Source organism: Lithobates pipiens, unplaced genomic scaffold (assembly GCF_037356315.1).
Source record: "Lithobates pipiens isolate NorthernLeopardFrog02 unplaced genomic scaffold, aLitPip1_a1.2 Scaffold_16, whole genome shotgun sequence".
NCBI lineage: Eukaryota > Metazoa > Chordata > Amphibia > Anura > Ranidae > Lithobates > Lithobates pipiens.
The window spans coordinates 271,238,877-271,266,151 of NW_027507748.1; the positions used below are offsets into that span (position 1 = coordinate 271,238,877).

At 40.5% G+C, this 27,275-nt stretch overlaps 1 protein-coding gene across 3 annotated transcripts in view; it reads left to right on the forward strand.

Annotated features, from left to right (window-relative positions):
- The window catches only part of ITPR3 (inositol 1,4,5-trisphosphate receptor type 3), a 406,280-nt gene that overhangs the window by 44,257 nt on the left and 334,748 nt on the right, over positions 1-27,275 (forward strand). For all 3 annotated transcript variants that reach the window (XM_077481406.1, XM_077481407.1, XM_077481408.1), the window contains exons 2-9: positions 2,880-2,950; positions 6,645-6,766; positions 10,214-10,300; positions 12,562-12,720; positions 13,415-13,513; positions 18,225-18,308; positions 22,746-22,892; positions 26,694-26,789. In XM_077481406.1, coding sequence (XP_077337532.1) covers positions 2,880-2,950; positions 6,645-6,766; positions 10,214-10,300; positions 12,562-12,720; positions 13,415-13,513; positions 18,225-18,308; positions 22,746-22,892; positions 26,694-26,789 — 865 coding nt within the window. The remainder of the gene's footprint in view (positions 1-2,879; positions 2,951-6,644; positions 6,767-10,213; positions 10,301-12,561; positions 12,721-13,414; positions 13,514-18,224; positions 18,309-22,745; positions 22,893-26,693; positions 26,790-27,275) is intronic.

Consider the following 27,275-nt stretch of genomic DNA (forward strand, 5'->3'; position numbering starts at 1 on the left):
ATTCCTGTTAAACCATCTTTACTCAGCCGTACAAATACATTTATAAGGATAGCTTGTGATTTTGTGATCATACAAGAATGGATCTGAATGAGCAGCTAGTATTTGGACAGTTTGCACAGGATAAATGGGTTAGAACATGCTGTGTGTGTATATTGATGTGGTTTGGCTTATCATCAACTCAGAGCTTGAGTAAAGCAGTTTGATTGGTAGTAAATGGATACTGATAAGCAATGGCATAACTGTCTGGCTTTTATAGGTCGCCACTTCTAATCTGTAGTAAGGACAAGCAGGATGGATAATGTCCCTTTTAGTAAGAGACGTTGTTGAAATAAGTATTTACTTGTGGAACAACTCTCCTATTGCAATCTATGTTTTGTCACCATATTATAGAATTAAGTATAATTTCAAAGGGTATGCCTCCCAGTAGTCATCATTTTGAGGCACGGTCACAATTATGGCATCCTGAAGGAGATGAAGATATGATTCAAAGCATTGTTTTATGCTCCCTCTTTCTATGGTGGGTTATTTGTCCAATGCAGAGTACTTTAAAAAGTATTGCTCTTCAAGCACAACCAGGCGATGAGCATTTCTGCCTGAATACTGTTCTTGCATTTTGAAGAAAACGAGGCATTGGTCTTGCGACTGTTAGCAGAGGGGACCAACAGCTGAGGATTCTTCAGGAAGAATTAAAGTGTTACTAAACCCATAGCAGTAAAATCAGTCTGTATATGCAGCATAGCATGCTAGTTATACTCACTGTGGAATTTAAGGGATTAATCCTCTGCATTGTGTAAAAAGGCTGCTTCTCTTTTGTTCATTGACGGACACAACACCTTAATCTTGACCTTAGGGTTATATCGCCACCTTAAGGAGAGGACTAGGCAGAACACATAATAAAACAGCACAGTACCGCCCAGGTGGCGGTCCTACTGGTTATAACCCCTCACTCTGCTTCCAGCAACTCAGCACAGTTTTTTTTCTGCCTAGTCTAGAAGAAGGACCAGGCTCCCTGTACTTAAGGGGTTAATCTTCTGCATTGTGGCAAAAGGCTGTTTTTATCTGTATGCACAGATCTTCCCCCTCCTGCACTGTCTATCTAGGGAAAGCCAGTTAACACAGGCAGAGAAGCCAACCTGCACATGCTCAGTTGTGTCTTTTATGCTGGAGAGAATAATTACTTGTTGATCAGAGCTAGCCAGGTCACATGATATTGGCATTACATATGTGGGTGTGCAAACGGGATGCAGTAGAAATTTCCACCTTCCTGAACTCTCAGCAATGGAGAAACTGTGCAGTTTATTACTGTTTGGGGTATACAGATCAGCCAAACAGGTATATAGTGGCAATAATTTAATGTAAAAAGAAGATTTATAAGCTGTGGGCACTGTTGGGGGGGGGGAGGGGTTCAGATGAACTATTTTCATATTACTGGGTTTCTTAACACTTTAAGGTCTCTTGCAAACTGCTGCCTAAAAAAGTGTTTTTAGTCATATGGGTGCTTTTGTTTTTTTCCTGATCTAAATGAAGCCCTATTGCTTTCAGTATGGCAGGTAAACATGCACTGCGTATAAATAAGTAAAAAAACAAAACTGAGTTGGCAGTATTTTATACGCGTGTGCATAAGTGTGAAGAAATAGGCATGTAAAATGTTAATATGAAGAAGTTACATTTCCATTCTGAGAGATAGAATTTATTTTACTTGTGTATACTTCTACAAGTAAATTTGCAAAATTCGCTTTTATTTTGTACATATTTTGGCATAACAACATTAGAAAGTAAACCATGGGATACAAACAGGGATTAAAGCCTGCTGCGACAATCTGGTGACCTGGGAACCACCTTTTCTTATCTGTTTGTACTACAGGAGAGGTATACCCAAACACACTCACTGCAGGTTCTTTGCTACCAGAAAGCCTGCTCTGTCAGTGTCAGTACAAGGGTAAGAGGCGTTGCTACATTGTAGCAACCCCCCAGATTTAAACCTTCCATGTGATTGTTAATGAGTGGTTAAGCACTAAGCCAAGGGTCCCCAAACTTTCAAAACAAAGGGCCAGTTTACTCCCCTTCATACTTTAGGGGGGGCTGGACTGTGGCCAGTGGGAGTAGAAAAAACTCCGACATCAGCAGGAGAAAACAATGCCATAGCCTTGGTGGTTAGTGGGGGTAAAAAATAAAATGGTATCAGTGGGAGAATTACTTCCCCATCTCTGGTGTCAGTGGAAGGAATTGTACCCCATTTTGGTTTCAGTGGAAGGAATAGTACCTCATTTTTGAGGTCAGTGGGAAGAATAGTGCCCAGTTGTTGGTGTCAGTGTGGGAATTAGCTCCCCATCTCTGGTATCAGTGGAAGGAATAGTACCCCGTTTTTGATGTCAGTTGGAAGAATAGTGTCCAATGGTTGAGGTCAGTGGGACAGTGGAAGGAATGTCTCTGGTGTCAGGGGAAGGAATAGTATCCAATTTTTGGTGTCAATGGGAGGAAAAGTGCCCCATATCAGTGGAAGGAATAGTGCCCCAAGGGCAGATAAAGGCAAGCAAAAGGCCACACCTGGCCCACGGGCTGCAGTTTGGAAACCCCTGCAATAAACAGTTGAAGACAAGTCACCTACTACATGCTTCAAGAAATAGACTCACTCACCACACATGTGAGAACCTGTCTGGAATCTGGCTGCAGCAGATTACAAAGTATTTAGATTAAACAAAGGTAAATTGAACTGGCTTCCACGTGTTGTCTGGTATTAGCTCTTTAGAACGATTTTACTATTTTTGGCAGTAAGTAATGAGGATAAGGGATCAAGAAGATATGTTAGTAAAGGAAAATACCTTTGAAAACTAATAAAAGGCATTTGTATTGATTTTTTTTTTTTTGCTCTCATATAGATTGGTTGATGATAGATGTGTGGTGGAGCCAGCAGCTGGAGATCTAGACAACCCACCCAAAAAATTTAGAGGTGAGAAAACAAACTCTAGAATCTTTGTATAAGTGTATGGGAGTGTATTTCTGTCAAAACCAAATAATTTATATACTGTATTAATCCCACCTCAGAATTTGTAGCTGATGACTGTTTGACTCTGATGCTATTTAAAAAAAAGTTAAAACAAATTGACAGGGGTCTCCCCCCTTATGTGCTATTCAATGTACGACTAACCACCACCCATTCATTGTTGGACCATTTAGCTTGATAGTTGATTGTTTCATTGGCTGACCCTTCTAACAGCTACTGAACATTATGTTACTAGCTGCACTCTATTTTTTGTTGATATGTGATTATATGGCTCATGTACACTGGGCTTAAAAAATGCTTTTACAGGCAATTGGCTTTTTTTTTTTTCAATCTGTAAAAGCACCTCTATGTAAGCCTATGTGCCCATGCTTACAAAGATGTTAAAAGGCATATTAGAAGAGGAGTGTTTACAGGCTGACAAAAAAAACAAAGGTATGTTCAGAAGAGGAGCTGAATAGCAAAAAAAAAATGCTAAACAAACCTAAATGCATGTAAACGCTTCTAAATGCGCTTAACATTTGAACGTTAATGCATTCCAGTGGCCCATTCAAATGCTTGACTCCTGTAAGTGCTTTGTTTTTTTTGTGTTTTAAGCAACTTTTCTCCTGCCAGGAGTTTTGGTTGTCAGGAGGGTTAAACAGACATCCGGTGTGCATGAGGCCTGAAAAAACCTGCAAGACAAAGGCATAATGCGCTAGTATGCATCGCATACTAACTCATTATAGAATACTACCTTAGATCGAAGCTGTTGCATCGGTCCCCATACACCGCTGTGACCAATGACATGTCTCCTGGAGTTATTTCTGGGTTTGAGGACTCCGGCGCTGTAATTGGCCTGAGCCGCGATGATGTCACTCCCGCGCATGCGTGCGGGAGTCGCTGGTCACGGCACAGGCCATTTAGAAATGACACCATCAAGCCGTTTCTTCAGTGCGCCTGCACCGATGGCAGTAGCAAAAGAGTATATGGTAAATATCTCCTAAACCATGCAGGTTTAGGAGATAGTTACAGTACCCACAGGTAAGCCTTATTATAGGTTAACCTGTAAATACAAGTGGTGTAACTGGTTTTCCAACCACTTTAACACTATAATGTCATAACAGCCATCCTCACCAATTGCATTCTTTCTCTGAAAAAAATAAAACAAGACTATCTCCTCCAGACAATGCAATTTCAGCAGAGTATGCTTGTTTTTTCCTTTTCAAAATAGCATCAATATCACTTTGATGTTTACAACTTTTAATCGTTGCACTTATTTTAACTGGAAACTCTATGACATCTGAGACTTTTTTATTCTTCTTCTTTTAATTTGTGAGCAGAGACCAACTGTGACCAAGAAAAACTAGTTGTTCTAGTAGTCTAAAATGTGAAACACTTGCTAATAATGATACCGGCCTTCTAATTCCCAGAATGTTGGGTAGAAATACATCTAAAAACAAAAGGTACATCTAGGGGTACAGCTTAGCTTAGAGACTTAGACAAATATTTTGAATAAGCCAAGGTGAATATAACTTATAGAGTTGGTGGGGATCAGACTATATCATGTACTACCCTTATTACATTTCAACTTGCCATAGGGCTCTTTCACAACGGACGCAGTTGATTGTAGTTGGCTGCAGTTTGATGCATTTTGAATTGCACTCCATCTGCATAGACAGCCCAAAATAAAAGTAATCCTATGGACATAGTTCACATGATTGCAGTGCAGTTCAGAGCAGTTAAGATAAGTAGAGCATGCTGCATTTTTCCGCACCACAAACGCAGGTAACACGCTACAAATGCACTTCAAATGCACTGCACCATGCCTCGTTAAGCCAAGAAATCTAAGCCCAAAAACTTGTAAACATGTAAACATGCAGTCAAATGCATGCAGTTATGTGCAGCTTCTGGTGTCAATGGGCCCATACACTAGACGATTTTTGAATGAATGGTTGTAAGAACATTTGTGCAAAATTTCTCATCAGTACATTCGATGACAGGACAAATGTCTTTTGAAATTACTTTATCCTCCTAATTAATGTCAGTGCCTCCCAGCCCTTTATGATGCCAGGAGGCGGGGGTTAACAGCACGTGACCACCGTGATTGGCTGTCACAGCGGTCATGTGATCCGAAATTGGCTGCTTGCGATCGGGAGCTTTCGGTTAGGTGCCGGTAAGTGCTGTATGGTCAGCAGTTCACACAAATATGCGGCCCCTCGGCACCAAGGACCAGGCGCCAAGAGGCCACATATTTGCGTGTGGCCGGCGCCAAGGGCTTAGAATTTGCTATTAACATTTAATTTTGGAGTTAGTGGATTTTCCCAAATGAAAACCACATTCTCCATTCCATTTAAAAAACATCCAGTTCCTTTAAATGTTCCCATCCCTGTAGTAGAAAACTAATGTCGTTTTGACCCCACCAATGCTTAGAAAATGAAACAAACATTCTTAAAATGAAAATTTTCTAACAAAATTTTACTAATGTATGGCAAACTTTAGCAAAAACAGAACATGAGTGTCGGTGTCTGTGTCTTTTCCCTTATCATCGCGAGGGTAATCTCTGTATGCAGCTGCAAAACCCTTCCTGCTGCTTGTGTACTAAAGGCTTGAAGTTCCCCTCTTGCCATAGGGAGCTATGCTACAGCTTACCCTTTATCAGCATTTAGTTCTGCATTTCCCTACTTTAAAACAAAGAACAAAATTACTTGTCAAGAATACCATACTATTGGAGTTCCAAAAAGATAAAAGGAAATCAGGGTATTATTTGGCTTGGCATCATTTAAACGAGAAGATTAAAGACATTTTAAGTTTTAGATATAATGGGGAAGGGGTAAAACAAGCTTTTGTTTCTAGATTTTTTTCACTTCCTTTCCTTAGAACATAACAGAATATGAGAGGAAATCTTGAAAACAAAGAATGTTCTACACTAAAGCTGCCCATATACAATTTTCAATTTCCTTTAGATTTACCTTCAGCTTCAGTGTAGTGCAAGGGCCTGCCTGATTGCATACAAATTGAAAGTGTTTAGGTTTGACTTCATATTAAATGGTTTTGGTAAATTGTAGGAAAATTGTACAAGAAAATTGTATAATGTATGGGCAGCATTAGGCAGGCCGTAGATGATGCGATTTTCCCAAGAGATGCAGGAAATTAAATTGCTTGGTTCCCCCAACAACACAGTCAGTGTTCATGGGAAAATCCCTTCCGCTGAGCTATTGTGTTCCCCCTATGGGGGGAATGGCACAGGGAGCCTTCCCTGCCAGGAGAACACAGTGATTATTGCTAGTGGCTATAGTCACTGGCAATAATTGCATGCTAGAAATTCGACATGCTGGTCAATGGATTGACGTGGGTCAGCCTGCCCATACAAGGATTGAATCTCGGCCAGTCCCTGTTAAACTAGCCAAGATTCGAACCATCTATGGTCTGTTTTTAGAGTTTTGTCATCTAAACAGATATCCCCATTGAAAGAATATTCCCCTCTCTTCCCGTTCCAGTGAAAACCATAACATTTTAGATTTTTTAACACTTTTTGACCTGATGACAATGATCCAATATTTTGTTCATCAATGATTTAACCCTTCTTTCATACCTATCTCCCACTGCACATGGTTATTTCTGCAAACATCCACCTTACTCTCCCTTCTCCATGTCTTCCCAGACTGCTTGTTTAAGGTATGTCCCATGAACAGATACTCTTCTCAGAAACAATACTGGAAAGCTAAACAGGCCAAACAAGAAAAAGAAAAAATATCAGATGTTCTCCTTCTTCAGAAACTGCAGGTAATACTATATCTGTCCCTCTATCTTTCTGTCTGTCTGTCTATCTAGCCTGGGAATTTCCCATACGATAAAAACTTTTTTTTGGTTGAAATTAATACTAATTTCCTTCAAAGTGGTTGTAAAGTGATTCGCTTTAGGTGATACACAGAGATGAAACAGATCCTCCTACTGATGTTGTACCTGCTTATCGGCAGTAATTTATCCTGTAGAGCCTTCTACAACACTCATATCAAAGGATATTTCTCAGCAGTAGAAAGTAGGAGCAACTAGTGCACAGAACCCCATGTAATCTGATAAACACATACCCCCTGTACACAGGCTATTGAAAACATACAGAGCTGAGGCTTAAGTCACCTGCTGTGTGCTGGAGTGGGGGGGGGGGGGATGTGTGTGTCTTCTTTAATCTATCATCAATGATTCATGCAGAGAGAGGATAGAACAGACAGGAACCACACTTGGTGCTTTGGATTTAGGCTAATACACACAATTGTGGGATGTACTGTACTTTGTTCATTTTTCATGTCTGAGCTTTACTACCACTTTAAATGATGCAAAAAGATAAAATTCTTATAAATAGATGCTTTTAGAGGGCAGTTTGCGGAACACCCTTTTGCCAAACTGTTACCATCTGATCATATATTTCACTCTCCAGATATGTTTATTGTTGTTACTCTGTGTGCTATACTTGGTTATTCACTAAGTGGCTAAATGAGCACAGCATAAAAGAAATGGGTACTTTGTAAAAGGTCAACACAGAGGACACTGGTGATATGCAAAGTATATTAATCCAGAGATTTGAATGAAATTTCATTTTTACTAAAGTCAGATGAGTAAAAAGTGATTTAACTGCTGTGAAAACTGTTTGCATATTGCACCTCGATGTGTTATAAATAAAGGAAGCGATGCCAGCTTAGTCAAAAAGCCCCAATCTAATCAACCAAATACTGTGATCACAACAATATTCACTCTAACATACAGCTGAATAGTTTGCAAAAATAATAATCATATTGTGAAAAATAATAATAAAAAATGTCCATCGATCCAAAATCGTGATTCCTTAGTGTCCTTACACCATTAAACTTTATTCTTCAATTCTATTCCATGCTCAGCATGCTTATTCTCCACCAGTAAGGTGTATTATCCTCACTCACAAGACCAACAAGTTTAGAGTGTAGTTATTAAAAAATGTTTCCACTCATTCAATCTACCAGGGGTCTTGTAGCCAATGTAGTAATTCTCCCCCTCATGCAAGCATGCAATTAGAAAAGGCCATTGATGTGCAACATATTTATTCAATTTAAAACTGTACATCCATGCAAGAATGCTAACTCACATTTAGAGGTGCCCTTAGACTGGCACCCAGTTTTTCCAGCAATCTGTGTCAAGTATCTGTATCAAGTTTCCGTATACAAGCCTGCGTGTGTTCCAATCAAAAGATGCTCCAATAACCAGGTACAGGAAATGACGTGCGCATCGCTCTGCTATGTCTCAACGCGTTTCACATAATGCATCATCAGGAAGCTCCTGATGCTGAGCTTCCTGACGATGCTGGCATGGCTTCCTTTATTTATAACACATTTAGATTATCTCCACAGCTAGTAGAATCACATACCTGCAGCCAGCAATTTGAGAATTAAGAGGGCACTTGTTTAGATTCTAATTTTGCCCCGATGATACATTCTATAAATTGCATATTGCACCTTGCTTTATTAAAATAGTTTAGTAATGTTTTAACTCAACTTTTGCTAACAGAAAGCCAAGAAAAAAAAATCTAAAAAGTCTGTTACACACATTGCAAGATTTTTTTTTAATTACTTCATTGTGTCCTGCTAACATATGGATTCCACTTACTTCCTTCGATCAAATTTCGTTTAAGCTTAACGTTTAAGCCTCGTTCACAAGGGGTGTACTGTATTGACCCACACAAGTGTACATTCGGGGCCATTCATGTATATTTAATTGGGAGCAGTATCTGTGTTCATGCAGTCTCTGCGTCCCAATTGATATCAATATAATTGCTGGCACAGGGATTCCTGTGCATCCCCATGCATGGCCCCTCCGAGGGCGCACACATTAGTATGCCCTATGTGAATGGGGCCTAAGGCAGCCTATACATTAAGCTTTTTATTTTTTTTGTTTAACCAGCGGGTTGAACAAAAAAAATTATCCAATTGCTCCATTCACACATTCGCAATGGATGGGGGGTGGTGGGAATCCATCCCACTGTGGCATTGTATTCTGACAGCGGGGAGCCTTCCCTGCCATAAGAATACAATTGTAAGTTTTGCCGGCTATAGGCTGCGGCACTGAAAAAAAAATGACAGGCTGGTTGTACACAAGTTGATCGATGGATTGACTGGTGTACAATCAGCCTGCCCATATACATGGATGGAAATTCACCCATCCCTTCTGAACCGGCCAAATTTCAGTCCATGTATGGCCGGCTTTAATGATAGCACAACTTGGTATAGTGATAATCTTGTCCTTTATTCACATAAAGTAGCAGGCATCACAGGGCGACGTTTTGGGACATTTTTCAAGGGATCCTGTAAGGTCCCAAAATCTCAGCCTGTAATGCCTGTTATTTTATGTGAATAAAGGACAAAATTATCATTATACCAACTTGGGTTGGTGAAGATCCTTATTTTATGATGATTGTATGGTGGCGCCATCCACTAATTCACTACACCACCCATACACGGATCGAAATTCAGTCAATTCACAGGAACCAGACGAACTTCGAATTGTGTGTATCCCTGTTCAACAGAAGCCAGTCGTTAGATCTCCTTCTGTTGAATGGTCCTGCTAAAGACTAGCCAATGACTGTAGAGCTGATCAGTGTATTCTGCCAGTGGGGGGAGTCCCTACTGTCAGAATAAAATAGCAAAGGAGATTCTTGCACATGGCTTGTGTGGATGCAGGAATCTGTGAGGTTTTTTTTGTTCAGCCTACTGATTGAATGACAAAAAAACGTACAGTGTGAAAGATAAAAAGTGCAACATATACAGATTGTTGTTAAAGCCCAGTCATTTTGGCCTTATCACACAAATAAAAAACACCCTGATATCACATCAAAACATAGCTCATCTGATTTATTTCTCAAAGCGTAGTTCGCTATAAAACGCAGGACAATTACACTGTGCACCAAAATGCACTGATGTGCAATTAATAATGATTTAGCAACTCACTACAACATACATATAAAGTGCTTTGCCATGGGTTACATATTTTGCATTGTGGTGTGAGCGAGACAGATCAAGTGGGTAGTTTTCATTATGCTAAATTGAAAAATGACATGTGTTGTAATTTTATATATGTTATCTCAAAAGCATAGCTATCCTTATATATAGAGAGTGCTTTATTTGTACTTTATATCTAACTTTGTGTAAATATGTTGTTTATTGTGTGTCCAGCATTTTTGAGAAGTGTGTTTTTCTGTATCTGTAGCATGCTGCTCAAATGGAGCAAAAACAAAATGACACAGAAAATAAGAAGGTGCATGGTGAAGTGGTAAAATATGGAAGTGTGATACAGGTAAGCTGTTCTCCGTACTTATTTCCTGGAGTATTGCAAAACTATAACATGTTTTTAAGTAAGAAAAAAATAAGGGCTAGGGCTACTAAGAGGCATCGGTTTTCACAGATTCACTTATGCTAGGGTGATTGCTGCTTGGAACATGGATTCACCATGTTGACTCTTCAAATACTAGCAGCTACAGTTACTTTACTTATCCCATGTGCATTTCAAAATAACAGAACACAAACCTGACAATTTTTCTGTAGCATGGTGTGATAGATGGCTAGGTACACTTCACTACCATAAATATCCTTGTCATTCTCCAGCATCCTACGGAAAATTTAATCTTTTATTTTCTAAAAATTAAGTATAGCATCTTTCCATGTTTTCAGTTTGAACTATAAGAAAAATTCTAGCACATTGTGCCACGGTTGACCTTCCATTCTGAGAAACATGTATCCTGGAATGGAAGTTCAAACTGTTCCCTGGACTTTTCCTGGGAAACAACCAGAAAACATTTGTCATATTATTGAATTTGCAGGGGAATGATCGCAAATGGCAGGAGCCTAGTCATTAAAATGGAGGAACTGGCGCTGCTATTACACGAGGAGGATGTGGACTTCATGGGAATAACAGAAACCTGGTTTGACAGCTCACATGACTGGCTGGCAAACATCTAGCGGTATTCCTTATATCGAAGAGACAGGGAGGGTAGTAGAGGGGGGAGGGGTGTGTCTATATATCAGAAATGATTTACGCGTGGAAGAGTGGAATGACATCAGTAATGGGGCAAGGGGTGAGGTGGAGTCCGTATGAGTAGAACTCCAAAGGGTGGAAGTAACCAGGGAAATAAATAGTGGGGGTAAGGCCCCAAACCTGAGGGAAGATGTGGAGTTGGATCTCTGTTTACAGTTAGAAATGGCAGCAAGACAGAGAAATGTCATCATAATGGGGGACTTCAACTATCCCGACATTGACTGAGCAGAAGGAACAGCCCACTCATTCATGTCCCAACTGGGGAATTTCCCGACTAGAAGTAACACATTGCTAGATCTGTTAATTACAAATGATACATATCAGATTGCAGATGTGGAAATATGGGACAACTTAGGAACCGCAGAAATCATAGGAAAGGGAGGCACAAGGGGAGAACAAGAACACAAAATTTCAAATAAGACAACATTTCTAAACTGCGCTCAACGCTACAGGATATTAAGTGGGACCAAATCCTTGAAGCATTGAACACGGAGAAAAAATGGGAATGCTTTTTTGAACATATTAAATAAAAGTATCACTGAAGTGCATTCCAAGGGGTGATAAATATGGAAGAACAAAGGTTAAACCTGGGTGGCTAAACCAAAAAGTAAAATGTCATATTAAGGACAAAAAATGGCCTTTCAAAAGTACAAAGCGGAGGGATCAGTGTCAGCATTCCAACAATACAAGGAATGCCAAAAGTAGTGTAAGAACGCAATCAGGGTGGCTTAAAAAGACTATCAGAGACAAATAGCGGAGGAGAGTAAAAATAATCAAAAAGGTTTTTTAAATATATTAACAGTAAAACGATAAGGTTGGAACACATTGGCCCCATAAAGGACGAGGAAGGGAAATTGGTTACAGAGGACAAGGAGAAGGCAGCTGTACTAAATGCTTTCTTCTCCTCCGCCTTCACACGGGAAAAGGTAGGATACACCGACCACTACAGTATTGTTAGTAACACGTCACAGGATCTAGCCTTGTGGCTAACAGAGGCTGGAGTCCGGAAAGAAGAGAAGCTTAACATAAATAAATCACCAGGACCAGATGATATATATATATATATATATATATATATATAAAATATATACATACACACTGTAGACATACATACACATGTATAAAATGAATTCATAGTCATCCATGCTGTTAATACAAGCACAGATTTACAATGTCAAGCACAAGTAAACTAGGTGCTGCTGAACTCACACTGCAATCTGGTGGGTTGCACTAAAATATGTGCAGGCCTGCATTTCCATTCTGTTGATGTTCTTTGGTGGAAAATTCCTAATACATGAGTTGTTTTAAAACAATGGCCATTATTCTACACTAATATTTCACAATGGAAAGTAGAGATATGAAGAGGCTGTAAATGTTATGCGTCCATGTAGGATAATAATATTTTTGTTATGTCTATTCATTTTTCTTTTGCTTATGGTAGTGTACCAAAGAGACATTTGTTAAATTTCATACAGTTGTCATGCAATGACTAACAGACATACAATATCTGTGTTATGTTACAGCTGCTACACATGAAGAGTAATAAATACCTCACTGTAAATAAGCGTCTTCCGGCACTTCTGGAAAAAAATGCCATGCGGGTGACACTTGATGCAACTGGAAACGAAGGCTCCTGGCTCTTTATTCAACCATTTTGGAAGTTGCGCAGTAATGGAGACAATGTAAGAAAAGCGCCTGAAAAATAACTGGGGATTTAATTCAATATGGAGATTGGAGGACAATGTCCAGCTTTTTTCCTAGTTTTGGATTTTGTGGCTAAGATATGGCAGGTCTGTCAGGTTTTTATTGCAAGCGGATTTGCCCTCATTTCATGTTCAAATGCATGGAGATAATCTCCAAAAAGAAGTACAAATCCCACCTTAGCTGTCACATGATCATGTTTCCCCTGTTCTCTTGTTTGGGTAGAAATTGTTATATTTTAGGTTTGCACTGAGATTTCGTCCTGGTGACTATAGCTACCATAACAGAAAGTGAAAGTGAACCTTTCCAGTTGGACACAGACAGCAACAACAAGCTAACAGTGTTTCTAACCCTTTCCTGCTCTAACTTAAACAAGATAAATGTCATAATTTAAAGGCGAAAACTGGGGGGAAAAGGGTAAAAAGTTGGGAACAAGTGGAAATCTTTTGGACAAGAGTGTGGATAAAAAATTACTATTAACTCATAATTAAACTTGTATATATGAGATTCAATTTTTTGTTGTATTACCTCAATATGTATGAGCTAATATACTGTAAGTATGGAGTATTACTTATACCTTAGATTAAGAATTTCTAGTTTAACACATGGGCTTTAACATATTATATCCGTGAAATGTTTACTAAATCTGTAAGTAATATTTGATTTCTATTACAGGTGGTGGTTGGTGATAAGGTGAATCTTAACCCAGTCAATGCAGGACAACCCTTGCACGCTAGCAACTATGAGCTCTCTGACAACCCTGGCTGCAAAGAGGTGACCAAGTGATAGAGATAATAAAGTAGATTTTATTTGCCTAGGTTTCCTTCCTTTGTGAATCATTTCATAGCTTCACTGCGTTCAGTTTATGTGTGCTTAAGACAGGAGTGGCTCTGACTGCTAAGTTGTCAGGAAATAATGCAGTTCAAGCAAGTGCAAGGAATGCTTGAGTTAAACAGTTTCATTATGCGTTGCCCAATTTTTTATTTATTTTGTCTTTTAAATGTTTAATCATATTAATTTTATTGTGATGATCAAATTATTGTCATCTGCATATGTAGTGATAAACAAATAGATTATTATAATTTATTTGTTCTAAAGATTCTAAAACAACTTACACGCTAAGCAAGGGATCAGTTTTTGCATGTGTAGCTCGGTAGTACAACATTTTGTTGGCTGCGTAAAGTTACATGAAAGGCAATACATTTTTTATAAAAAAAAGAACAAACATGTCATACTTACCTGCTCTGTGTAATGGTTTTGCACAGAGCAGCCCTGATCCTCCTCTTCTCTGGTCTCCTGCTGGCGATCCTGGTCCCTCCCTCCTGCCAAATGCCCATAAGATTTTGCAGTGCTGAGACAATAACCGTAGAAATTAAAATATTACCAGTAGCAACCTATCCACCTTAATATTTTTTGTAAAAAAAATTGTGTAGTGATAAGCTAAGATTTGGGACAAACCCACATTGGCTCATACCAGCATGACGTTGTCACATGACAGCAGACCACCTGCCCAGTTTACTGCGGCCATGGAATTCTTCACCCACAGCTGCAATCAACAAGGGGATATGGATGCTGGTGACATTGCTGACCTAATATGGACATGTTTGGTTAATGAGATTGTCCATATATGGCCATATGGACTGAACCTTAGCCGATCACAAAGTCTTTTACCGATCTCCAGTATCCTTGAATCAGCCCTTTTACAGAAATAAGCATACATGGGCATTTTGTTCTTACTGCTGACAAATGAAGATGACAATGTCTCACTGAAAACGATTGTAAAGCTTTGGTTTTTGTTTGTTTAAAAATAATACACTTACCTGCTCCTTGCATTGGTTTTGCACAGAGCAGCCCTGGACCACTTCTTCTGGGGCCCCCTGATTTCTTCTGGGCGCCTCCTGCTTTCAACCCTGGCTTCCCCCTATTAGGTTCCCCCAATGGGAAGCAGCTTCATATGGGGGCAGTTGTGCGTACTCGATCTTGAGCTGGGCTATTTGCATCTATTCAGACAAATGGCCTGGCTCAGCTCAATAGTTGACAACTATTTTCTTAATCGATTTTTTGTCGATTAATCGATTCGTTGTTTCGGCCCTAGAAATGATGAATGATTTTACCTGACATTGTTGCAAAATACAAGCACATCAGAGAGAATTAACAAAGAGTGGTGCAAGCACAAGCTTGTACCACTCTTCTAAACTGGAGATGTCTGCTCTGATTGCTCTGCTGTGCTTCCTCCCCTTGGCTCAATGTGGGAGGGAAGAGGGTTGTTCACCCTGCAGGCTCTGCTCATTTAGTGTAATCATTGCCGAATGACAAGATCATACCTGACAGAAATCTGCGGCAGTTTTCTATATGGAAAACTTTTGGATTCTGTCTGATGGTTATGGCAGACCCTGTGCTAGTTTCTATTTCACTCAGAAATATAAACTGGCACTGGTGGCACAGATACACCTGAAACAGGTCTATTTGCTTAGTTAATGCTGTGCATGCCACTCCCAGTACCAGGACAGGGTCACCCAGCACCCAGGGCAAGAATGCAGAATTGGGCCCTCTCCCCCACTAATAATACATGCTGTAAAATGGGTTACCACCCTGTGTTCATTTTTTGCCCCTTTGCTTCACTGTGCCCAGGGCAGTTTCCCCTCCTGCCCACCCCCTCTCCTGGCCACACCTGACAGTTTATTGTGCCATTTCAATGGTACAGGAAGCCTAATTAATTCCCTGGATCATGTCTGATGTCATTGATCATTCATTTACAATAATTTCCACACCCATATTTGGCCACACTTGCTCATTGTCAGGCAATTAAAACTGTATTGGCAAGCATTGTTAGGACTATGTATTTTCTTGGAAAACACTGTAACAGTAGGCAAGTGTGTACAGACAATTTCCATGTGTGTTGTTGGACCTTCTGAACGTGTGTACACAAGTCTGTCAGACAAAAGTCCAAAGTACAAACACGCATGTTCAGAAGCAGAAGCTGTTCGTAATGGAGAATTAAAATGAGTGACGTGGCAAATCTTGAAATCTCCAAATGCAGCGCACATTCTCTTCTTTAATGGGATAACAATGAAGCTGCTTTGCTGGTGATACTTGATGGAGTTATTGTAAACTAATATGCGTTATATTCAGGGCTCAAGTCCTGCGGGAACGCATGGGAACGGAGTTCCTGCACTTTTTCCACAGCAGGAACTCAGTTCCTGTTAGCAGCCGTGCTCTGCAAGACTTTTAAGTATGCAAGCTGTGTGGAAGGTGCTACACCAGCAGCTGTCAACACAGCTCGCAATAGTAAGTACCACACAACAGGGGTGGACTGACCATTCAGGCATTGCTAGTAGGGGGCCCCATGACAGCTTCCTCTTCAAACTACCTGACAATCACAGCTAGCTGACGGGTAGATCAGGTCCCTGCTGCTAAGAGATTGTATTTAGGCAGACCTCTCGTGATGCGCTCCTCCCTGCTGGCCCCCCCTGATTTTCTGTCTCCTCACCCCCCCCCCCCCCAGTCTCCTGCATACTTGCTCTGTGTGTCCCGCTGAATCCCCCCTCCTCTATCTTCAGTGCCATATGATGAGAGAACCCAGAGGAGGAGCACAGCTATTCTGCTCATAGGACATGCAGGGAGAGAGGTGAGCTGAGGGAGGAACATCAGTTTGGGGTGGTAAGCTGAGCACAATACCTGGCAAAGTTTAATGCCAGGAGGGAAGTTTATGTGGAAATATGTGAAGGGTTGGAATAGCAGCGAGTGTGTGTTGGAGCTCTGCAGAGTTTGCCGTCCCCCCAAGCTAACATACATCTCCTAAGCAGGAATATATCACTATCTCCCCAAGCATTCTGTCCAGATTATGTGCAGTTAATTTATGACCTTTCCGTTTAACCCTGTGTTATCCAAACTCTGTTCAATGAAAAGTGTAAACTCACCACATAAACACTATATACAAAATAACATTCCCCTATAAAGATCAGAACATGATGTTCACATTTGCATGGAAGCACAATTGAATGAATGCTGATTATTCAGAGAATTATCGTATTCATGTTTGTAGTTAGTATATAAAAAAACACCCTCAATGAAATACAAACAGTTAAGCTTCATACACACAATATGAAAATTGGATGAAAAATACCGCTTTTGAAGCGTTCGTGCATATGAGCGTATCATTTTTTTTTTTTTGTGGGGGAGTGGATCTTGGGTCGGAGTTCCCACACATTTTTCCCCAGGACTTGACCCCTGGTTATATTATTTATTTTTTGGTGCAAGTTACCACAGCACCATTATCCCATAGTTTATAAAATCAAGATACAACTATGTTCCTTGTTAATTTGACATTGTATTTTTTAAAATGTAACTGCCTACTCCCAAACTGTCATTTGAAGTAAAACACATAGCCAAGTATTATTCTCCACAAATATTTTTATTGTGCATTAAAAAAAGAAAACAAGTCAAATTAGACATGCTATCTGCCAATAGAACTTAACCAAAAAGTGCATTCTATGCATCTAAAAAAACAAACATGCATGTTCAGAAGCAGAAGCTGTTCATAATGGAGAATTAACATTTGTGACGTGGCAAATCTTGAAATCTCCAAATGCAGCGCACAATTCTCTTCTTTTTTAATGGGATAATAATGAAGCTGCTTTGCTGGTGATACTTGATGGAGTTATTGCAAACAAATTTTTAAAGACTTTGTTTTTCTAGTGATATCAAGAATAATATTCGTTTTTTTTTTTTATTTGTGCAAGTTACCACAACTTCATTATGCCCGAGTTTTTAAGAACAAAGATACAACTATGTTGGTGTCCCTTGTCAATTTTATATTGTATTTTTTTTAAATGTAACTGCCTACTCTGAAACTGTCATTTGAATTAAAACACATAGCCAAGCATTATTCTACACAATTTTTTTATTGTACATTAAAAAAAAAAAAAAACAACTTACACATGCTATCTCCCAATAGAACTTAACCAAAAAGTGCATTCTCTGCATCCAAAAATATAGAAAATACACCAGATCAAATCATTATTCAACCAAAAAAAAATGTCAAAGCAATAACTCCAAGGCTAATAATAGATAACGCGTTATCTCCTCCAATTCCGCAACGTCTGGTTGACAAACGGCCATTCTGAAATGAACTGAAAAGCACAAAATGAAAAAAAAAACGCAAAAAGAAAAGCGTGAATCAACACTCACCAAACTTCTACCAACACGAAATTAGCAGAAGAGCCCAAAGGGTGGCGTAAAGAGCTGAAAAACCACCTAGTATGTCTAGTACGTCTATGTTCATAATTGTTGGCCAACATTTGTATGACCGTGTGTATGCAAGACAAGTTTGAGCCAACACCTTTCAGACGAAAGTCCGATCGTGTGTACAGGGCATAAGAGTTTTAAATTGCTAACTTTTTTAAAAAGTTTAACATAGCTGACAGGTTAACTCTAAGGATAGAATATTACTTACATCCATTGTTATGGTTTGTTTTGCATTCAGGTGAATTCACTTAATTCAAACACCAGTTGGAAGATTAATCTTTTCATGCAGTTCCGAGATTACATGGAGGATGTCCTAAAGGGGGTAAGATTTCATGTTGACATTTTTATAGCTTATTAAAAACCCTCTTCTGATTGATTTGCTGACACTTCTGAAGTTGTACACATTGCACTGTGCTTTGTTAAGAAGGGCGATAATTACATGGATGGGCCCATGGCAACTATATCATTAGCCTTGATACACTTTGTAAAACAAAATAGGTAAATACAGTGGTGTGAAAAAGTGTTTGCCCCCTTCCTCATTTCCTGTTCCTTTGCATGTTTGTCACACTTAAGTGTTTCGGAACATCAAACCAATTTAAACAATAGTCAAGGACAACACAAGTAAACACAAAATGCAATTTGTAAATGAAGGTGTTTATTATTAAAGGTGAAAAAAAATCCAAACCATCATGGCCCTGTGTGAAAAAGTGATTGCCCCCCTTGTTAAAACATACTATAACTGTGGTTGTCCACACCTGAGTTCAATTTCTCTAGCCACACCCAGGCCTGATTATTGCCACACCTGTTCACAATCAAGGCATCACTTAAATAGGAGCTGCTTGACACAGTAAGGTCCACCAGAAGATCCTTAAAAGCTACACATCATGCCGAGACCCAAAGAAATTCAGGAACAATTGAGAAAGAAAGTAATTGAGATCTATCAGTCTGGAAAGGGTTATAAAGCCATTTCCAAAGCTTTGGGAATCCAGCGAACCACAGTGAGAGCCATTGTCCACAAATGGCGAAGACATGGAACAGTGGTGAACCTTCCCAGGAGTGGCTGGCCACCCAAAATTACCCCAAGAGCGCAGCGACGACTCATCCAAGAGGTCACAAAAGACCCCACAACAACGTCCAAGGAACTGCAGGCCTCACTTGCCTCAGTTAAGGTCAGCGTTCATGCCTCCACCATCAGGAAAAGACTGGGCAAAAATGGCCTGCATGGCAGAGTTCCAAGGAGAAAACCACTGCTGAGCAAAAAGAACATCAAAGCTCGTCTCAATTTCTCCACAACACATCTTGATGATCCCCAAGACTTTTGGGACAACATTCTGTGGACCGATGAGACAAAAGTGGAACTCTTTGGAAGGTGTGTGTCCAAGTATATCTGGCGTAGAAGGAACACTGCATTTCATAAAAAGAACATTATACCAACAGTAAAATATGGTGGTGGTAGTGTGATGGTCTGGGGCTGTTTTGCTGCTTCAGGACCTGGAAGACTTTCCGTGATAAAAGGAACTATGAATTCTGCTGTCTACCAAGAGATCCTGAAGGAGAATGTCCGACCATCTGTTCGTGTACTCAAGCTGAAACGAACTTGGGTTCTGCAGCAGGACAATGATCCTAAACACACCAGCAAGTCCACCACCGAATGGCTGAAGAAAAACAAAATGAAGACTTTGGAGTGGCCTAGCCAAAGTCCGGACCTGAATCCTATTGAGATGTTGTGGTATGACCTTAAAAAGGCCGTTCATGCTCGAAAACCCTCTAATGTAACTGAATTAGGACAATTCTGCAAAGATGAGTGGGCCAAAATTCCTCCAGGACGCTGTAAAAGCCTCATTGCACGTTATCGCAAACGCTTGGTTGCAGTTGTTGCTGCGAAGGGTGGCCCAACCAGTTATTAGGTTTAGGGGGCAATCACTTTTTCACATAGGGCCATGATGGTTTGGATTTTTTTTCACCTTTAATAATAAACACCTTCATTTACAAATTGCATTTTGTGTTTACTTGTGTTGTCCTTGACTATTGTTTAAATTGGTTTGATGTTCCGAAACACTTAAGTGTGACAAACATGCAAAGGAACAGGAAATGAGGAAGGGGGCAAACACTTTTTCACACCACTGTATATTTAATAAATAATATGTGTTCATAGGCTTTTCAAGATATTAACACAAATGAAAAGTGATTATTCTATTCACATTCTTGCTTTGGCTTTGTCTATCTTTGGTATGAAAGTTAAAATCTGATCAGAAATGCCAGGATAGAACTTTAATCATTAAGGCCAATTCCTTAAATTGACAAAGTCCCACAGCTCAATCTTAAAAAAGGAAATTCTAAAGTAATGGGTTGTTTTCCTAGGACCCCACGTAGCTAGGATGTGGGTCTTTGTATAGGTTTCATTTTTGAAGCTCCTTTGTTATAGAGTCTTGCCATTGGTCCCTGCAGAAATGTACCTTAAATTGGGGAGAGGGGTTGTCTCTCTGTTGTATTGTACTGTATTATGAAGAATGCAACAGTAGGTTCTTAGACAAGGAAATATGGGTAGAAATGCTTAAAACTATCAGGTAGACAAGAATAGAGAGGTGGTTAAGGAAGGGAGAGCTCCTTGATGTAATATTTAAGACATATAGGTGAAAAGTAGTAGGCTGGGTCAGTCCATGGTTTCTTATAACTAAAATGGGACTTTTGATTGGACTCACCCTTTGACTTTGATGGGCCCCAGTGCAAGAATGAGATCTTTTTTTTTTTTTTATTAAAATGTTTGTATTTCCCCCAAAAAAAAATAATTGTATAATTTTCCAATGTATAAACATTATGTGTTTTGTTCAGCACAATTATTATACATATTACTCACGTAGGTGATAGCCAGAAGTCTCTGGTCAATTATAAAGACCGTTACAATGTAGCAATACAGTAGATCTTTTGTGGTATCAATATATCATTTGCTATTATACAGATTTGAAGAGAATGAGCTGTATGGTATAGATTCAGTTGGGTGGTACTTTAAAAGAGATGTGCTCTGCAGTGCTACACACATGTGTCAGTTAAATTCAGCCAATGGTCTCAGACTTTGTTATATTTTGCAGAGCACCCTCTATTAATGTAGACAGATTTTTTAATAGGGCAATGTGCTAGTAATGTCAGTTTTCCAGTCAGATAATCTAGGGGGAACTTGTCTCATCCAGAGTTTAGCAATAGTTTCGTGGCAGAAAATAGGGTCTCCTACATAAAAGTTTTGGTGTATTTGTCAGTATCAGGGTCTGGGAAAATACCCAGTGGGCGTGGTTTGGGGTCTACTTGTCATGAAGAAAATCTACCACTTGTTTCCAGAAGCCCTGAATGTAGGGGCAGGACCACAGGAGGTGGTAGAATGTGCCTGTTTGCAAGAATGAGATCTTAAAGAAATCATGAGTTTCATGATGATCATTAAAGCCGGCCACACACGGATCAAAATTCAGATGATTCAGCAAGAACTGGTTGCATTTCGATCCATCTATGGGCAGATTGGTTGTACTAAAGTTGATCTATCGATTGACTTCAGCACAACCAGCTTGTCTGTTTTTTACGTAGAATTACAGCCAGAGGAATAGCTGTCAGCAGTGATAATTGTATTCTGACGGCAGGGAAACCCCCCGCTGTCAGAATACAATAGGACAGTGGGAAGGATTCCCCCATTTAGGCCGGGTTCACACCGCTGCGATGCGGGAACGCCGCGAATCCGCGGCGTTTTCCCGCATCACACACCTCCCGCCGGCAGTTCACACTGCCCTATGCGGACGGCTGGGAGTGTCAATGTTATGTTAATGACACCCCCAGATCCGTCGGCATATCGCAGTGCGATCTGCCGACTCGCACAGGAATCGGATCGCATGGTGTGAACCCCCATGCGATCCGATTCTGTTGCGGACCCAAAAAAGGGTCCCGTGCGAGTTTGCTGCGGGAGCGCTGCGAATTCAGCCATACTATCTGTATGGCTGAACTCGCATCGCTACGGAGATCGGATGTGATTTGCTGTGCGAATCACATCCGGATCTCCCCCCGCAGCAGTGTGAACCCAGCCTAACAATGAATGTGTTGATAGGGGAATCAAGCAATTTTCTTTGCTTCCATCCATGGTTGAAGTAAATAAATTTGCATAATCTATGGCCAGCCTAACACCTGCCATAAATGATGAACCCCTGTGGCCAATAAGGACCAAGTAAAAGTTGTTGACTTCTTACTGCTTCTGTCCTAGAAGGTCCATAACACATACTTCTTTTGCACCTTACAGACAGTTGCCTATAAAGAATATCAAATGTCAGTTTATTCCCTATTTAAACAATAAGTGTAATTGTACTAAACAAAACATTTATTTATTTTTTAAGAAAAGATTGTTTTAATGTATTTCTGTGAAGTATTACAACTATTGTTAGCAGACCAAAGGCGACAATTACGTTTCCCGCTTGGTTGAGCTCCATGCACAAGAACACACAAGTCTGCGCTATAAGATTAATAGAACAACTGTTGGATTTGACAGGGACAAAATCAGGCTAGGAGACAGAAGCTATTTTACACATAAATATATTTTTTTCTTTAACACGCATAATTACACATAAGTGGTACCATAACACAATCCTGACACATCTGTGCCTTGTGATAACAGTTTTCAATTTGTTTGTTATTTTCTTTCTCTTTAATTTGTTTTTGTAAATACAAAGATTGGTCTTTATCATAATGCTGTGTGTATAAATACATTTCTTTAAAATCTTTCATCCAGGGTGATGTGGTACGGCTCTTCCATGCTGAGCAGGAGAAGTTTCTGACATGTGATGAGTACAAGTCAAAGCTCCATGTTTTTCTACGTACTACTCTGCGGCAGTCAGCCACATCAGCTACTAGTTCCAATGCTCTCTGGGAAGTAGAGGTAAGAGTAACTGTCTTCACTCAAACTGCAGTAATAGAAAAGTACATTCCAATTCAGAACTAGTTTGGAAGTTGGTGATCTCATTCAAAATGACAATTCAGTGTTAGTTAAACTCCATATATTACAATGTACTTTTTTTTTTACAGTTTTATGAGGCTACTATTTTTTTTGTGACCATTGTGTGTATGTAAACATTCTACTGTCAAATGTAGGTAGCTGTGAACAATTAGACAGCTTGACTACTATTATAATATACTTTTGCATAGAATGGATTATTTAACAACCTGCACAATCAAAAGGTGAACAAAATAATCAACTTTGTATGTAGCAATACATGCCTATGTGTATTGAGAAAGATGGAGCTAGACCAGGGGTAGGCAACCCCGGGCAAAGCTTCTTCTGCCGGCATTCAACTCCCTCCCCCATCATCAGAGCAGTGCAAGTGTCAGTGAGACACTAATGCACTCCCAATTTCAGAGTTCCCTACACAGCACAACTGCGGCGTAGATGTGCAGGGAGGTACACCGGTGGTAGAGATGAGAATGGGGTTCAGCAGTGGGTCAGAAGAGCAGGGGGCTACTGTGTTGGGGCCGATGAGCAGGGGGGTTAAGTATTGGGGCAGATGAGAAGGGGGTTCAGTGGTGGGACAGAAAATCGGGGGGGGGGGGGGGTTAGAGCATTGTGGCAGATGTGAAAGGAGGTGTCTTGGTGAGACAGATGAGCTAGGAGTTACAGTGGTGGGGCAGGAGGGCAGGGGGAACAGAGGTGGGACAGAAGAGCAGGGGGGTACTGAGGTGAGACAAATGTGCAAGAGATACATTGGTAAGGCAGATGAGAAATGCCTAAACACTATAGCCAAAAGACAGCTACAGCATGGTCATCTAATTCTATTCAAATCCTCCCTGAACCATGCCCCCCGCGCGCCCCCTGGGACACACATCAGGCACACGCTCTGTGATCAATGTGCTCTTCAGACACAGATTACAGACCAATCACAGTGCTTTTTTACCATGTGATCAGCTGTGTCCAATCACAGCTGATCACAATGTAAACAGACTTGCCGGCTAGCGACAGTCCTTACCTCACTTGCTGTCGCAATGTGAGGAGAGGAGTGCAGGTATTGGCAATTCACAAAGGGGGCATTAACACTGATCGTCAGTGCCCTGATTATCAGTGTAGCCCCATCAGTGCTGCCTATCAGTACCCATCATATCAATGCAGCCTCGTCAGTGCTGACTCATCAGTTTCACCTCATCAGGGCCCATCAGTGCCAATTAGTGCAGCCTCATATACAGTGGTGATTAGATATCACCAAAGAAACCTCTATCTGTCTAAAAAAATATAACAACTTCATATGGGTACAGTGTTGCATGACCACGCAATTGTCATTCAAAGTACGACAGTGCTGAAAGCTGAAAATCGGCCTGGGCAGGAAGGGGGTAAAAGTGCCCAGTAGGCAAGTGGTTAAAGACAGGATGAGCCACCTGTGAGATTTTTTTATGTTCTGGGTATTATTGGCTGAAAGATTTTCATTTACAAATATAAGCATATGATGCATAGCTGATGGACCGGTAGGTGTGTGTGGACTGGTGGGGACCCCTAGATTGCTGAATTTGTTTTCTAGTTTCCTTAATCTCTATTTAGAAGCAAATATTTAGACTGAAAGTTCTGACTTCACTAACTGCGTGCTTGTCCTTGGTCAGAGCCCTAGAAAGTACTGAGGCTAGAGACCTCTAGTCAAATAGTAATTTTTAAATTAGATCAGCAATGGTAGGCTGCAAATATAGCAGTATAGGCTCCTTACATATATGGCAGGCTCTCTTGGAGTATGTCTGCTCAGTGGGAAATCTGTCTGCTGATCCCCACTGAGCAGGTGGATGGCTGGTCTGTGTCTGCTCTGCTTATGCAGAATGGACACAGACACAGCCCACTCTCTTCTATGGGTGGTCAGATATAAAATGGACCGCCTGTCTGTTTACACCCAACTGCAATCTGATCTTCCAGACAGATGAGGAACAGATCCCCATCCGCCTGTTTTAGTGGACAGGGTCGGATGTCGGTGGGTGTCAACGGACACATGTCCATTGAGACCCACCGCTCCATAGAGGAGGCTGAAGGATCCGATTGGGTCTGCCTGAAAAACCGACAGGCAGACTCAATCGGTCCGTCCGTGCGAAAGGGCCCTTAGGAGCATGACATCTCCTGCATTTTAAGAAGTACAGTTCCCTGTACAGACATATAAGTTGCAAATACTAAAGTTTACATCTAATTTTATCTTTTAACCACTTGCTTACTGGGCACTTAAACCCCCCTCCTGTCCAGACCAATTTTCAGCTTTCAGCGCTGCCACACTTTGAATGACAATTGCGCGGTCATACAACACTGTACTCAAATGAAATTTTTATCATTTTTTCCCACATCTATAGCTTTCTTTTGGTGGTATTCGATCACCACTGCGGTTTTTATTTTTTGTTAAAAAAATTTAAAAAGAACGAATAAATTTTTTTATATATATATATATATATATATATATATATATATATATATATATATATATATTTTTTTTTGTTATAGCATTTTGAAAACAGGTACGTTTTCTCCTTCATTGATGTATGCTGATGAGGGGGCACTCATGGGCACCGATAGGTGGCAGTGATGGGCACTGATGGGTGGCAGTGATGGGCGTCAATAACGGCACTGATCGGTTACACTGATAGGCAGCACTTCTAGGTGGCACTGATTGGCACTACTGGTGGGCATTGATAGGTGGCACTCATGGGCATTGATAGGTGGCACTGGTGGGCACTGGCAGGTGACAATGGCAGGTGCTACTGGCAGAAGGTACTGGTGGGCACAGATGAGGCATAATTGCCTCTTCCTCTTCGGAACCGATGTCCCTTGCCGATAAGCAGTCAGCGTGAGGAGGAAAAAAGAAGATTACTGAGCTTTTGTTTATATCATGTGATCAGATGTCATTGGTTGACAGCTGATCACGTGGTAAGGGGCCTGGACTGGCCCCTTACTCGGATCTGTGATCACCCGAGTCTCAGTGACTTGGTGATCACAGCGCCCGCTGCACGGGGGCCCTACAGGGAGCGTGCAGAGAGCATGCAAAGGGGAGGCCGTCATATGGAAATTCAGGTCCTCTCTGTGGCCGTCATTCGGCTATAGCGCGGACAGTAAGTGGTTGAGCATCTCAGACTGGTTACATAGCTAACACAAAAACCTTAAGATACATACCTGGCCAAGGAAATACTTAGTTGCACTTTTCTGGTTGGTGGTATTTTTTTATCATGGTAGAGAGTGATAGGTGTCCCGGAAGCCGCACATCCAAGTTAAAGCCTGCTGTGTGATACTGAATAGCAGCCTCAGCCTGCCCCCCCCCAGGTGACGCCCCCAACATGTTTCACTCTGCCCACCAGAACCTATCACTCTCTACCATTGCCTGGAGCATGGACAAGCTCCCTTCCCAGCCAGCACTCACAGTAGTGGGCACAGGACTTCATTCCCATACAGCCAGAGCGGCCCAAATACATATGATTGTAATTTTTTCATGTTTAGTTCTGAGTATAAAATAGTATTTGAGTGTACTTATTAATTGAGGAAAAATAAAACATATTTGGTCTAAATGCAAAAAGCCTGACTGTCACTAATATTTTGAATTACAAACTCATTTGAAGACTTTCTAAGCTGGTTACACAAATCTTTTAGGATTAGACTACAGTGAGACCAGCAGTACAGGCATTGGAAAGGCCTTTCAGATGTCTTAACGGATTACGCTATGTCTATCTTTTCATACAGGTTGTGCATCATGATCCTTGTAGAGGAGGAGCAGGGCACTGGAACAGTCTTTATCGATTTAAACATCTTGCTACTGGGAATTATCTAGCAGCAGAGGTAAGCTTCTGGCAAAGGTGAACTTTATGTAACAGTGTTACTTATTTCACAAACAAAAAGCCTATAGCTTTTATTTAGTAAGCAACAAATCCTGTACGGCATATTTATAAAAAACTGGGACAAACAAAAAAAGATGGGAACAAAAAGTAGAATTTTTGCTCATAGTAACTGGTTCTTTTTCCCATGGGAATAAAAGATGAAACGTGGCTGGTCGTCATGAACAATAGCTTACAAATAAAGTTATGCTAAAATACATCTTGCTACTTTAATTACTTTAGACGCTTTTGGCAGATATATTGTCTGTATGTTAAAAAATGTATAATATATGATAAAATTCAGACTTAACTGTTTTTTTTTTAACCACAAGTCTTCATGTAAGGAACCAGTGTCTTCCACTCACTAGCTATTAACAGCCGACTGTCCTAAGTCAGTGTGGCTTAAACGTAGACATCTATGATGTCACCTGATGACAAGCACAAAAGTGAT